General features: G+C 38.3%; 1 protein-coding gene across 1 annotated transcript in view; it reads right to left on the reverse strand.

Moving 5' to 3' along the window:
- USH2A (usherin) overlaps nucleotides 1–15,685 on the reverse strand; it is a 378,573-nt gene that overhangs the window by 214,310 nt on the left and 148,578 nt on the right. Inside the window, 3 exon segments of the mRNA XM_050315138.1 lie at nucleotides 11,219–11,404; nucleotides 13,789–13,869; nucleotides 14,001–14,204. Coding sequence (XP_050171095.1) covers nucleotides 11,219–11,404; nucleotides 13,789–13,869; nucleotides 14,001–14,204 — 471 coding nt within the window.

Genomic DNA, 15,685 nt, shown 5'->3' on the forward strand with positions numbered 1-15,685 from the left:
CTCTCTATTCACTCTGCTGTGCTTTAGGAAGCAATTTAGTTTTATTTGTACATCTAGCACTTGTAGCATTCTTTCTTACGAAGCAGTGAATTAATGCTCCTTGCATTTCCTGATCAGGAAATGCAAGGAGCATTCTGTAGGGTCACGAATGGCTTCAGGCACTGAGAGCTGCAGTAGGACATATCCAGAAAGCTGCCCATATCTGTAGAAGGTTGGGATTTATCGATGACCTAGATGAGGGGATTGAGTCCATCATCAGCAAATTTGCAGATGACACCAAGTTGGGAGGGAGTGTCAACCTACCAGAAGGCAGGAGGGCTCTGCAGAGGGACCTGGATAGACTGGAGAGATGGGCTGACTCCAATGGGATGAAGTTCAACAAGGCCAAGTGCCGGGTCCTGCACTTTGGCCACAACAACCCCTGCAGCGCTACAGGCTGGGGACAGAGTGGTTGGAGAGCAGCCAGGTGGAAAGGGACCTGGGGGTGCTGATTGACAGGAGGCTGAACATGAGCCAGCAGTGTGCCCAGGTGGCCAAGAAGGCCAATGGCATCCTGGCCTGCGTCAAGAACAGTGTGGCCAGCAGGAGCAGGGAAGTGATCCTTCCCCTGTACTCAGCACTGGTGAGGCCACACCTTGAGTATTGTGTTCAGCTCTGGGCCCCTCAGTTCAGGAAGGATATTGAGGTGCTGGAGCGGGTCCAGAGAAGAGCAACCAGGCTGGTGAAGGGACTTGAGCACAAGTCCTATGAGGAGAGGCTGAGGGAGCTGGGATTGTTTAGTCTAGAGAAGAGAAGGCTTAGAGGTGACCTCATCACTCTCTTCAACTACCTGAAGGGAAGTTATAGCCAGGTGGGGGTTGGTCTCTTCTCCCAGGCAACCAACAACAGGACAAGGGGACATGGACTCAAGCTCTGCCAGGGGAAGTTTAGGTTAGATGTTAGGAAGAAATTCTTTACAGAGAGGGTGATCAGGCATTGGAATGGCCTGCCCAGAGAAGTGGTGGATTCACCATCCCTGGAAGTTTTTAAAAAGAGATTGGACATGGCCCTTAGTGCCATGATATAGTAATTAGAGTTGGATCAGGGGTTGGACTTGATGATCTTGGAGGTCTTTTCCAACCCATTCTATTCTATGATTCTATGATTCTATGATTGGGATGTTTTGTTTACTTTTGACAAAGTAGAAAGCTTTTATATAAAGCAACTCCAGTAGAACAGAGTTCACATTGCATAGATAGCTTTGTGAAAGGCAGCAAAAATTTGCAAAAAGAAAAATAAATAAACCCCACCAAACCCCTAAACAAGTAAATAAACCCTTTTTCAAAAGGAGGTTTATGTTTAAAAATTCATTCAGCAAAGGCAGTAAATTGAAAAATGATTTGTTTGTTTCCTAATCAATGTTTTTCCTTCACATGTACTCTTGCCCTATTTTCTTTCAACAAAGAAACAGATGTACTGCATAGGTAGGCAATAGAAAGTGCACAGATTTTATTTACATACTTCAGCAAACTACTTTTTTCTCAGCTGCCATCCTATCTGTTTGGCCAGCATCCACTGTAATCTGTTCTCCTTCATTATGTTAATCTGTGGGCGGAAAGATTTCTGTCATCTTCAAATCGCTTGTACAGCAATGGTAAACACCTTGGCCTGTCTGTAATTGGACAGGTGTCTGCATTGGTGTCACCCGGCTTTTAATTCAATTAAAGAACTGGCTGCTCTGCTCTCATTACCCACTCATTTCCCCTGCACTTTCAGTCAGTCAGTGAAATTTACACTCAGCGCCTGACTACGTTAAAATACGAAGTCAGCAGTCCCATAGCAAAGATCATCACTGATACACGTGAATTAATTTATAGCACAGCAAAATAAATTTTGCAGTAAAAAAATAGCCTATGATCCAATGAAGTTGGCTGACAGCTTTAAAAAAACTTATCCCAGCTCCTCAATTATCACGCTCCCTGACTGGCATCTCTTGTCTATACCAAATAATTGTTGATCTGATAAGAATCCATTGGGCTTTCCAAGAGGGGATGTTAACAAAGCAAAATTTGGCCACAGTTGCATGTATTCTATTAATGTTAACAGGAGAGAGGCAGATAAATTGTCACTTTGATCAGAAAATAGAATTGGAGACATCATCAATATTTAAGATGAGGGTCAACCTCCCACATTTGGGATATGAGTCCCATTCATTCAGTCTGCCACCACAGAGCAGCTGAATCCACCTAGTCTCAAAATTTACATCATGGACTATGTTCAAAGCCTTAAAATCCACATGGGGAAGTGGAGACACTAAATCATTCTAACACACCACTCCTATCTGCCCAAAGAACCTTTGGAAATAAATTAAAGTTCTAACACAGACATTTTGACACAGTGACCCCATGAAACTGAATAATGTCATTTGTTAAATATGAATGTAAAGTTAACAGTCTAAAAGAGTGATCTGGAATCACACCTAGAACATTAAGCCCACTTTATATGCAAAACTAGTATTTAATTCTCTATACTTTTATTTAAATGGTCTTTAATTATTTGCAATATTGAAAGCTGAGGTTTAGAGTTGTGTCAGAGAGAAAACGCTAGGTTCATTCTAGCAGATAAGGGATAAGAATATTGCTACGGACAGTACAAAAGGGGTCAACAATGAATTTATGGTAAAATGGGTGCATGGACTAGTCAGGGTGAGTTGCATCTTTATATCCACTCCATTCATCATTCTAATGCATACAGCATATAAGAAGATTAAATATCCAGCTTCTTTCCTTCACTTCTCTGTAAAATAGACATTTCTTTTGTTAGAACCTCGAAAAGGGAAGTCTCCTACATTTAGGCAACACAGCCATATTCCACAGCATCCTGGCAGATTTTGAGTGGAAAAGCAGTACTTCGCATCAGTGAAAAAAAGTGAATGGTTCACCACTAAAGTATGAGGGTTAATATTCTTTTCAGAAAAACTGAAAATTAGAATCAAAGGCAATTACAGTTTTATAGAAATTTTTTCATCCAGTTTTACAAAAGCAGCTGCTTCACTGTTCCAATCTGTCATTCTACTGTTTCATGAAGTTGCTTCAAAACTCCATCAGGTCTTCAGAGATGAAAAGACACACTTGCTTATTGTAACTTATAGAGCTTTCACTCTGCATAATGGATTGGTTATAAAAAACCATAAATTGAAGTGAGATTTTTAAAATATATTTCCTGATGAAGCCTTCCAATAAAAACAAAACCACTCACCTACACACAGAGCTCACACAAAAAAAGCTATTTAATCTTACAGATATAACACAAATACTAAAATTCACTTCCTCACTTCCATAAAAATTACACTCAGCTAACACAGTGGAAGAGGACTATTTTTCAAGGCTAGTTCTATTTTTTTAGAGGTAAATTTAGCTAATTTTAATCATAACCAGGCTTTCATATGTAGTCTGAAAACTCAGACTTGCTAGTGAATACTAAGATTCCCAGAGCTAATCACACATTTGTTTCACAAGCTGAATACTTTGTTGCCAAAAGGACTTTTCTTTGCCAGATTTTTTCATTGTTGACTCCCTAACACTCTATTTCATACGGGGTTATTTTGAAATACACCTACTGCAATTGAAACGACGCTTGACCTTTAGATTTACCTTAATTCTTGTTTAAGCTTTAAAAACAAAAATTACAAAATCTCTCCTCCCCATACCTCGAGACTATTTAGCTAACTTGAATGCCTGAGGTCATACAGCATCTGTCTAACAAAGTCACTTGTGTGTCGAAATGCATCATTGCCACAGCACACTTAATCACAGTCCACTGATCAGAAAAGGAAGTCCTCAACTGACTTTGTTTTTGACAGATTGTAGCAAAAACTGTTTAAGTACATGTGTCTTCTACATATGCATTTCTGAAGTGAAAGTCTGTGCACATCAATCTGTCGCATACATCTGCATTTTTAAAGCATCTTCTAACTAAGTATAGTATGAGTCATAAAACGTTGAAGGACTATTGAACATGAGGACATCTATTCCAACTCTTTGGTTTATAAGAAGAAAAAAAAGGTTTACTTTAGTTATTGGATTTAGGTGTTCTGAAAGATCCTTCTTTTCCCCAAAGAAATATTTCATATCAAACCATGCACAAGCTCCACTGGCTTTAAAGATGCAATTCAGGTGGCAGTTGTTTAAAGAAAGAAACATGTTACATTCCCCGTAACACAGGACAACTCTCTAGCTGATTCAATTTGCAAAAAACCTGTGCCCAACAGAGTATTGATTCTGTAATACCTACCACTATGTTACCCTTGATCATTTCAAACAACTGTCAGTGCTCATTTTCCGTAGTATGATTAACTTTAAAAATTTGCAGAGAGAAACACTGCCCACCTTTTTGCAAACTTGAGTATGTCTATAAAAACATATTAATAATTCCTTCTGTCCTGAAAAACATTAAAAAGTTGACTTCTTTTTATTAATAAAAGTATCGGTATGTAGCTAAGAGTTGATGTGATTTTGATAAAATGTTCAGGTTTATTTAATCAGACAATTTACATTTTGTATGAATAAATTTATAAAACAGCATTGGACTGTAAACAAGACTCATTTAGGTCTAAACTCAATCAAGTTTGAATCTTAATATTGTGGAATACTAATATAATTTATGTTTTAAAATTCATATATTGAAAAATATGCCACTAGTCTGCTAAAGCTAGCTAAATGAAAGGATATGGGAACCTACATTCTGCCACTCTGACTTAAGAGTCATTAGGAGCTCAAGCACCACCTGACAACTCACAGGAAGTTTAATGGGCAAAGACAGGTCTATCGGCTACCCAATGTTACATCAGCTGCCGCACTCAAACAGGGATCTGAGCAGTCCTGGTATTCTCCTTCAGCTCCTCCCACCAAGACAGATGTGCCTACAGATGAGTGAGAGAGACAGAGAGACCAAATCTCCTTATGACACCCACAGGTACAAAACAGGCCAACAATGAGCATCACAGCCCTCATCAGTAAATGGATCTCAGAGTACGACACGCATGCCGGAACGATGCGTACAGCCCTCCAGATCTCACATGCTGTGTTATGGCATTGTAAAGAACATAATGTCATTCTCCTGGGAAATATTTAGACATCTTCTGTCATCTCTGTGCTTCTGACCAAAGGTTACTTATACAAAATGATGATAATGAGAAATAATCCACCTCAAAATAACAGCCATTCTTGTATTTAACATGGCTCAAGCACCTGATGAAGTAGCTTCCAAAACCCATATTTTTCATTACAAAATTCCAGCTTTTAGTACTTTAAATGTTAGTTGTAAGTAAATATAAACTAAATACACCAAACTTGTTTAGTGCATTATAGCTCTTTGTATCTACATAAAAAGTTTTAGAACACTAGAAATTTGTCTCAGTTTGGAGCAGGGATTTGGGAGTCCTCCTAGTACTCTGACCCTACATAAGTTTACATTAGTTGGTTTGCAATCCTTTCCTATAAATTTATAAATTCCTATAAATTTACAAAAATCTCATTAACTTTAGAATAGGAATGTTTTCAGTGTAAAATATTTGCTCAAACCAAGAGCTTTCAAGTAATTTCAAGTGTACAAAAGTATTATTCCAGCAATTCACTAACAGTATCATGTGGCAAACTCCCCATCAATGGTAAATTGCTTACAGATCCTTTGTAGATCAAAAAAACTTGAAGGAAAAAGCATTTCCTAAGAGCCACCTCAGACAGTGACCCCTGAATGCTGCCAGAGGCAGTGGTCAGGGTGCAGAGGCTGGCTGCAAAGCCACAGGCTGCTTCGGCAGTGCTGGATGAGGCCTGGCAGAGCTTTCCCTGGGAGGGAGAATCTCTCAGCCAGCAGCATTTCCCAGACCATGGGCATTTGCCAGCCTGGCAGCAAGCTTCCCCCAGCCCTATGGCCCCACTGCCCAGCCCCAGCCGATCTGTCACTGGCAGGTGGCCCTGTCTCCTCTTCTGAGAGATTCTCTAGCTAGAGTACTTTCAAAACCAAGGTGCAGCCCAGACACTTTGATTAACCACATTAAATCATTAAATTAACTTTTCCTGAGATATTCATCTGTCAAGCATAAAAGACTAAAAGGTGAAAAGTAATTACAAACACATGTCACGGGAAGGAGGGAACGGCAGCCATGGGCTTTCAGAGGGGAAGCTGCAGACAACAATTTTCTCGTTACCACGTGTGCAGTCACAACATCAGCCCTGGACCATTGCAGCAATGACACAGGCAGGATGAAGAGAAAGCCATACAAACTAGAAAGAGAAATCTATAAGAGGAACACCTATTGTTTGTGAATTCTTTTGCAGCACATTATAATTCAATATTATTTGCAGGTATCATTAGCATTCTTCGCTGCCCATATTTGGGACCCTGTCATTTACAGGTTTGTCAATCTCCTGAATTCTAAAATGAGAGAAATCTGAGTTATGGTGGGTAAAAAAACCACCATAGTCCTCCTAGTGCTTGTGCTTGACAAGAGAAGCATCAGACGACTGTGATCAGTTACGCAAAACCTGTTTAGAGGCACGACAGCTGGGGTGTATCCCAGGGGTTGATAATGGGGCAAATACCATTCGGCGTCTTCATTAATGACCTTGATGATAGGGGAAGTGTGACTCTCAGCAAGTTTGTGGATGATACAAAAGGGCCACTAAGATGAAAAATGGACTGAAGCATGTCTTTTATGAGGAGAGGCTGAGGGAGCTGGGACTGAGCTCAGGAAAGAGAAGGCTTGGGGGATTTATCAATGTCTATAAATACTGGATGGGAGGGAACAAAGAAGCAGCCAGACTGTTCTAAGTAGTGCCCAGTGATACGAACGAGAGCCAATGGGCACAAATTGAAATACATGAATTGTAGTGTCACAGAAGATCCTGAGTTGGAAGGGACACACAAGGATCACGGGTCACGATAATCTCAGAGGTCTTTTCCAAACTAAATGATTCTTTAATCATCAAGTCCAACTCCTGGCTCTGCAGAGGACAACACCAAGAATCACACCATCTGTCTGAGAGCCCAAACTCTTCTTGAACTCTGGCAGGCTTGATGCTGTGACCACTTTCCTGAGGGAGAAAATGAAATTCCAACTGAATTTCCAATGAAATTCCCACAAGAAACCACACTTTTTCACTGTGAGAGTGGACAAACACTGGAACTGGCTTCCCACAGTGGAATATCTCCACATGTGGAGATATTCAAAACTCGACTGGACATGGTCATGAGAAACCTGCTCCAGCTAACCTTGCCTGAGCTAGGGGAACGGGCTAGATAATCCTTCCAACCCCAATGATCCTTTGATATTCTGTATTCCAAAGGAAAGTAGAAGCAAAAGCTTCTCACAAACCACACCGAAACACTGTGTGTTCTAAAGCCTCTTTCATTTGTGTAAATACTGACACTAATTTATATTCCAAATTTTCAGGTCAGCATGTGGAACACAGTGGGATGCACAGGAAAGCAACACAGCCTCTAGGAAAAACATTCTTTGATGAGATGACCCTGTACTTCCTTTATTACTCTGTGAGTGTGACCAGCGGTATCCAAAGTGTATCAATGTTATTACATGCTTCTTTGAAGGCAAGATAGGCTTGCACAGTGCTCCTTGAATCCCAAAAATTTACACTCTAACTTTATACTCTCAGCCTAGAATACAGATACTGAACACCCTGTGGAAATATTTCAAATAATATGTCCAATACACTTGTGGTTCAACAGTCAGAACCTCATTTTAAGCATTTAGATCTGATGAATATTCCTTTCTTGGATGAAAGTGAAAAAATAGTTTGACATTTTGAAGATTACGAGGGTCAGATTTGGAAGGATTTTGGTTTCTGATGAGTCAGAAATAGGCATCTGAGACTGTGAGATTACAGTCATTTAAAGACCTGTTTTACTTTTAATATTTAGCTCCACTTTTCTTCTTCTTGACAAGGGTACAACAGGTTCTTTTGAATTTGTCGCACACAGGACAGCCTTCTTGGAAAGGGGTAATGCTCTTAACTTTTTGTCAGCGTGGTCCAGTTATGACACAGGACCCTACTGAAATGGTTCAAAAGAATTTACAGTTTAAGTATAAACCAAAACACAACAGATGGGCATAAAAAGCTTCAAGGGAAAAAATAAGACAAAGGGGGTTGTCAGTGCCCTCAGATACATTTGCAAGCAGCAGATTAAGTGGTGCCTAGGTTTGACAGGGAATGAAAATTTGAAGGAGGGTGTGGAAAAATGCCAGAGTTTCTTCATCAGTGATCCCACTGAGAGGTGCTTTCTTCTCTGCTCTTGCATTAGCAAGCCTGGCTGTTTGAGCTATTGTGGCATTTCCTCATGGAACACAACAAAAGAATTTCTGAAGAAATTTCCCTGAAATTAGGGAGAAAACAAGCAATATTTTTCTTCTCAGCAAACTCAAAGTAAGCAAAGATAGCATCTTTTGTGGGGTTCTGTGCTTATGATAACTTTTGATTAACTAGGAAAGATAATTCACCAGGGAAAGACACATCAGAGCCTCCCATTTGTGGATAACCAGTTCTCAATGTCCACAGACTTGCCTATCAATGGACTAAGATAAAATATCTTCAAGACTGGTGATTCAATTTTCACTTGTCTCAGCTCTGACCTCACCATAAGGATGTGAATTATATATTTCTTACAAAGCCAAAATTGGAGAATACGTAACTGAACTATTAGGCAGTAGTTATAAATAACAAGAGGAATCACTCCTTAAAACCACAAAACTGAACTGGAAAAAATACTGCCACAGCAAGTTACAGAAGCTAAAAGTATAAAAAAATAAAGACAATTCTACTATAGTACATTAAGCATAATGGTCCAGATGCAGCTTTCAGCCAAGGAATTCCACAGCCAAACAGCCAAATTTACATCAACAGAAACACTCACTCTTACATTTCTTACATTTTCTTCCTAAGCATCTATAATCTGACATTGTCAGAGACCAAGATTTGAATACAGCCATTCTTAAGTTCTTTGTGTCATGTGAGTGGACAGCATGCTGCTGTGGCAAACAAAGCCAGCAGGATGCTGCATCAAGAAAGGCATCACCAGGAGAGATAAAGAAGTTATTATCCCATGTTTGTCAGGCCACACCTGGAACACTGTGTTCAGTTTTGGTTCCCACTGTGCAAAAAAAGATGTGGACAGGCTGGAGAGGGGCCAGAAAAGGGCTGCAAATATGATAAAAGGATTGTGAAGCCTGCCATGTGAAGAAAGGGTGAGAGAAAACTGGGTTTGTTCAGCCTTGAGAAAAGAAGGTTCAGGGGAGACCTTATCACCATGTTCCAGTATTTAAACAGTGGTTACAAAGAAGAGGGAGACTCCCTTTTTACAAGGAGTCATGTGGAAAAGACAAGGTAATAAATACAAGTTACTCCTTGAGAGATTCCAGTTGGACAAAGAGGAAAAATTTTCAAAATGAGCACAATCAGCCATTGGAATAATGTCCCCAGGAAGTGGTGGATTCCCCAACACTGGACACTTTTAAGATTCAGCTGGACAGGGCACTGGGTCATCTTTTCTAGACCATGGGTTTGCCAAGAAAGGTTGCACAAAATGATTCTTGAGCTCCCTTCCAACCTGGTATTCTATGATTCCATTCTTTTATTTTCCATTATTCAACAGCTATCTGCTGTAATAGAGTAAAGAACCAAGATCCACTTACTGTCTCCATTTAATATAAAGGTATATCTTCTTCTTCTACCTCCTGTTAGCTGCATGTAGATAACCTCTTACCTGTCCAGGCTGGTATAGACTTTTTCATAACCCTGACACATAATAATCATGGCACAACACCAACAAATTTAAACAACATTTTTGTTCTGACTTTTAGCTGTGAATAACCTATCTAATACATATGTTTCTACTATGGTCTATAAATTTTACTAATACAATTTGTATTACCTTGTAGCATAAATAAAGAATACTGAAATCAACAAGGTCATCAAAGAAATCACAGTAAGGATAGAAAGCCCATGTAGTATGCAAGTTCATTACTCACAAACAGTCAAGATATTTCAAACTGAAGAAAATAAAATACATGCAAGGTTTCTCTTGAAAATGTGTGGTCATGGCAGAGAAACAACACAAACCATATATACTTACATAAAAACTATTACCTGGGCTTCAGGAGAGCAGCACTAATACACTGCCTGAGTTAACAGATTTTCCAAGACTACTGTAATGCCAAAACCTGAGTCAAACCAAAGCAACAGCTTTGAGCATTACATTGTTACCACTTTTGTAATTGTTGTAATTGTAATTGTTTAATCCATTGTTTATGGATTAAATAATTGATGTTAGAGATTATAAAAACAAATGTATAGGTCACAATTTGTTACAATGAAAATAAGATTTTGTACTATTGCCCCATCTAGTCACCATATAACATAATCCAGATTCTTGTCTGTAACGTACTTTGTTCCCTTGTAGCAGCAAGCAAAGGCAGTTTGTTAACAGAGAGCAGAAAGCCAGATCCATGTTATCTTGACAGGAAGAAATGTTCCAAAATGTTCTCTATGTAGCAGAAAGAATCCAACATTTCTTCCTAAAAAATCTGCCTCCTATGGGTAAAAAGACCTAGACTCCAGAAAACATCTCACATAATGGTTCCTTATAGCTTCTGTCCACAACCCACAGCTAAACAGCAAACAAACCCCATAAACTCAAAGCCCTGAATTCCTTCATTCCATAATAACCTACCTCTACAACCCAGTGGTATCAACCACAGCACCTGATTAACACACATGCATGCTAGTTCCCACTGAAATGAGTTAGGTTTATATGATCAAAATTAGGCAGGTAGATCAATTGCTTTCATACATTAGGTCAAATAGTACCCTATGGGACCCACATTCAGAGTTAATTTAGGTGAACGGGATGGAACAACAGTGAAGGAGGAAAAAAAGATCACACATACTAAGCAAAACCAAGCAAATTCAAAAAAGCATTCCTCCTGCCCAGATCATAAATAGTTTGGGAACAGCTTTTTAGTATTTGTGTTGGTTTTAATTTCTATTGTTCTTTGAAATGAGTACATTGCTATGAGGAGGCTGACACAAATAATTATCCTTCCAAATGTTATCTGTACTGTGTATACACAAAAATAGACAAGTAATTATTTACAGATCACCAAAAGGAGGTATAAGCATCCTGTGTTATTAGATATGCCTAAAAAATGGTACTTAACAGCATTTACCTGTGAGCATACCAGCGTCAGCAAGCTCAGCACTAGTGATGGGTACACTGGGACCATCCGCTTCATATGCTTTCAAAATGTACTTCTCAATTACACCTATGACCCCAGCTGGTTTGTCCCAGGTGACCTCAATGCTGTAACCATTTATACTGTGAACTCTTGAGGGAGTTGGCACATTTTGTGGAACTGTAGAAGGATAAAATAGAAAATAGAGAAAATGGCAGTTCTAAGGAGACTATTGCCCCTATTCTTCACTTTTAATGGCTGCAGTAAATCAGACTCAACCATTAGCATAAATACAATTTATTAGAGTTGTAACTTTTCAGCATTGATTTAATATGACTGCACATCTTGAGCTATTCAGTTTAAGCTATATTTCAAAACCATCAAAACTCCATCTACATAACATTCCTTCTTGTCTTGTTGCAATTTTCCAAAAACATTTCATGTATCAAACATATTTAAGCATCACTCACAAAGAGAGGAGGTGGATTGCATGTAGCTAACAAGCTCAGGCATTATAATAATACAAGTGAATGAAGGAAGACAGTACTGCAACAGAGAAGAGTTTTGATATTTATCATTTGCGTATCTAAATGACAGAATGTCATAATCATAACACATCTCTAAATTTTGCATTCTCATTTACAGAAGTCCTTCAAAAAATTAAAGCTCTTTGATTTATTTTCCTATTTCCACAATGCCATGCACTTCTCCTGGGTAAAGCAGTGATTTTTAAGGCCATTTTGCAAAATCTTTTGCTTCTGACCACAGCATAATATAAAAAGAAAAAAAGGAAAAAAGAAAAAGGAAAATTAAAATGTTTTAAGGAACAGAAAACCAAGATTATATATGCATACAGTTGCTAATAAAAAGAAATCATTCCATTTCCTATAACCTTTAACTATTTCTTAGCTATTACTATACCAAGTAAAGGTCTGGCCAGTAACAGCTTCATCACAGATGACTGCACAAGGGATGCAAAGGAAAGACCCAAGGAGCACTATGGCAGGATGATGGATGATGAGTTTGCCATAAATGCATGTGGACTCCCTAGCCCTGCTGATAATCATTCACTTTTCTCACCATTAAATAACCTATTTTTTGGTAATTTTATTTTTTAGTTTCATTAAATATGAATTCAGCCTTGTTTTTTATAAGAAGGGTACCAGCATGGAAAGTACAAAAATACCTGGAAGTTGTGATTCTTGTGTGAAGTAAAATCGTGATATCTGAGAAAGTTTCCATTACTACGGTAATATCTTGATTTTATTAGTTATGAAGTATATCACAAGGTAAGGTAAGGTACTGTACAGCAGATGGTCTTCTCATAAGGGATATAACAAAACCAACTCAAAAATAATTAAATAGTGCAATTATTCTCCAACCCCAGGGAACACAGACTGCTCAATGCTGTGGTCAGCTTGCAAACATAAATTTGTGGCAAACCTTACAGTTGTCAGACAGTTAATATGAAAATATGCATATATATTGTGCCTTCTGGGTGGCACACAAAATAATGACAGTCCAATATTTATACAAGCATCACATAATGTTTTATGATCATACACTGAATAACTTCTATCAAAAGAATTCTCAGCCTTGTTGGAATGCAATTAGGCTTCAATTTAAGGAAGAGGGAAAGTTTGTTAAACAAAATACAAAGAACTGTAAACCTTCAAAAACTTGCTTGATAAAGTTTGCAAAAACAATTAGCAGAAGAGGAAAAGTTTTTTTCATTTTCTTCATAAGACATATGAAAAATTTGATCTTTAATGTTCAGCAGATATTATGTTCCTACTTTGAAACCTTCTCCACAAGCCACATGCTGCTTTTGTAGTATATATTCCCACATTTTCAGACACAATCTATGGGCTACTTGTTAAAAGAATCCTCATTCAGCAGCACTGAAAAGCATATTCATGTGCGGGTCATTTAAAAAAAAAAAACAACTTTCACAAGACCTTCTTGTCCCTAGCAACCACAAGGCCTCCTATTTCCACACCTTGTGCCTGCTATCCCAGTATCACTGTCCTCTATACCTGATTTTGTATCATTAAGTTATACATAGGAAAATGCAGCTTTACTTACTCCAGCCTACTCATGTAACATGAGGTTAGATGTGCACATACGAGTACAACTACATGGATGGCTGCTCTTACTCAGTTAATGCAGTCCAATTACATCCTTTCCTCTCACATAATGACATTATCCAATACATATTTGGAAAATATCTTGAATTATGATATGAAAATATTTGCCTGAGCACTTCATATAGCTGGTGACTGGAGTTTGGTATCTGTTCAAAGCATTAAGCAGTTTTGCTCCTTCAGAAATACCATGCAACGAGCACTACTCAAAGTCGTGGTGGGATTGTCTCCACAAAGTCACAGAATGGGTAAGGTTGGAAGAGACCACAGCGGGTCATGTGGTCCAACCTCCCTGCTCAAGCAGGGTCATGCTAGAGTAGGTTGCACAGAATTGTGTCCAGACCGTTCTTGAACACCTTCAACCTGGCATTAGATAGCCTATGAAAAATGAGAGTAAGTAAAACTTAAAATTATATTTACCTGATTCTCTTGTACGAACATGGGTCCATTCACTAGATACTGATCCTCCTTCATTTGAGGCAACCACCCTATAGAGGTATTCTTCAAAGGACATGGAGAAGTATAGAGGAGGCAAAAGATTAAAAGATACTAAAAAAACACTGAACACAGTAATACATTAACAAAAAATGAAATTAAAATGACATATTTTTTTTAAAGAACCAATGTGCTACCTGTAAATGGTTGTAGACCACGCTCATAAACACTCTGCTCTTTTCCTCGGTACACTAGGATGGAGTCATTTCCCCTGCAGTTAACAGCACTGTCAGTTGATAGGCATCCGTCCAGATTGACTCTGACAGCACTGCTGGACACAGATGCCAAGTTAACGACAGCACCTCGTGTAAATTTAACATCCTTCATGCAACCACCGAAACCTAGCAAACAGTAAGGGATTAGTACCACATAAAGAGCTTCAGTCATTAAGAAACACTTTTGTTCCTTTCAATTCTATATTTTCAGCATTAAAGACTTCAATGTGAATAGGTTGACTTCCAACATGACATTCTGCCTACACTTTCAAGATACTAAGCTGGTAAGTTCCTGCCTTACTGGTCTACACTTTCACTCTTAGCAATTCCATCCCACAAGAAAATAGCTTTCAGTTTTCTCTCCTGTCACTTCTCACTTCAAAAATTTTACCAGAAAAGTGATTCTGACTTTTAAAATCAGCTTTCTGCTGTTTTCTAATATTTTGTTAATAAAGATGCTCTCTCAAACTGAGAAAAATATCTAAATTAAAAATACAATTAACTTCAGGAGATCAGATGGAGTTATTTCAGTTTTTTATGATGGGGATGTAACTGGTATGCTGTTTACAAACATCCTCTAGAACCATAACCCTAAACTATTTCTTTATGATAAAAAAATTTAAGAAGCATCATTTTATGTTTATTTCTATAGATACATATATTTCTGTGTGTCCATGTGTGTAACATTCCTATCAACATTACAAATATGTTAAATTAGTCATTTGCAGTTAAAACAGTACTATAAAATTCAGGATGCAGTTGTTAAAATCTCTATATTTACTGAAAATCAATAAATTGATATAAAATAGTTCTCAAATCTGAGTAGCGACTGGTGCTTAAAATAAACCCAAAGTAAACAGTAACCAAACTGAAAACTTCAATTCATTTAAGAATTAACTTTGTAAATTAAAAATCCACCTCCCACTGATCAGTGCTACTCTTTAGTTTCGTGAAAGCACTGTATTTATATATTATGTACTTTTATTGAGTAGTATTTGTACTTAGCCACCTCAGCTGATAATCTAATGCCCTTACATCATGCAAGCATGGGTACTGAAGGTGGACATCCATTTTGACTCAGCCTCTAAAACACTTTCTCTTTCCACAATGCTAGGAATTCAGCCAAACTGCTCCTTAGCATAAATACACCCTAATTTAACCTCAATTCCTACTCTACAGTGACCTGCTCAGTTTCTTAGTCTGTGGCAGAGGAAAGAATTAGTCCCAGTCTGCACGGGCATCCTAATCACAAGACAAAATGAAAAGCTGCTTAATTTTCAGTGAGATGCACACTGTATAGGCTATTTTAATACATTATTTTTAATATCTTTTTAGCTACATTCATCACTATTTGAAGATTTCTGACTGATGTCAGCCAAGTAATCTTGTTTATTCCCAAGTAGCTGCAGAATGAGTAAAGACTACAAATTCTCACAAACTTTCCTGCAAGGTACCTGCCTCTTGAACTCTCAAGAGGGCATATCATGGGTCATGCAAACGCCCACAGACTTTAGTTGAAATTTCTTAAATTAAAGATGTAACTGACATGAAGGTGAGGTGGGAGGAGAAGGATATTTATCCCTTATTTGCTGTGAGCAAAACAACAT

This window comes from Myiozetetes cayanensis, unplaced genomic scaffold, assembly GCF_022539395.1.
Source record: "Myiozetetes cayanensis isolate MyiCay16 unplaced genomic scaffold, myiCay2020 scf2-11, whole genome shotgun sequence".
In the NCBI taxonomy this organism is placed as follows: domain Eukaryota; kingdom Metazoa; phylum Chordata; class Aves; order Passeriformes; family Tyrannidae; genus Myiozetetes; species Myiozetetes cayanensis.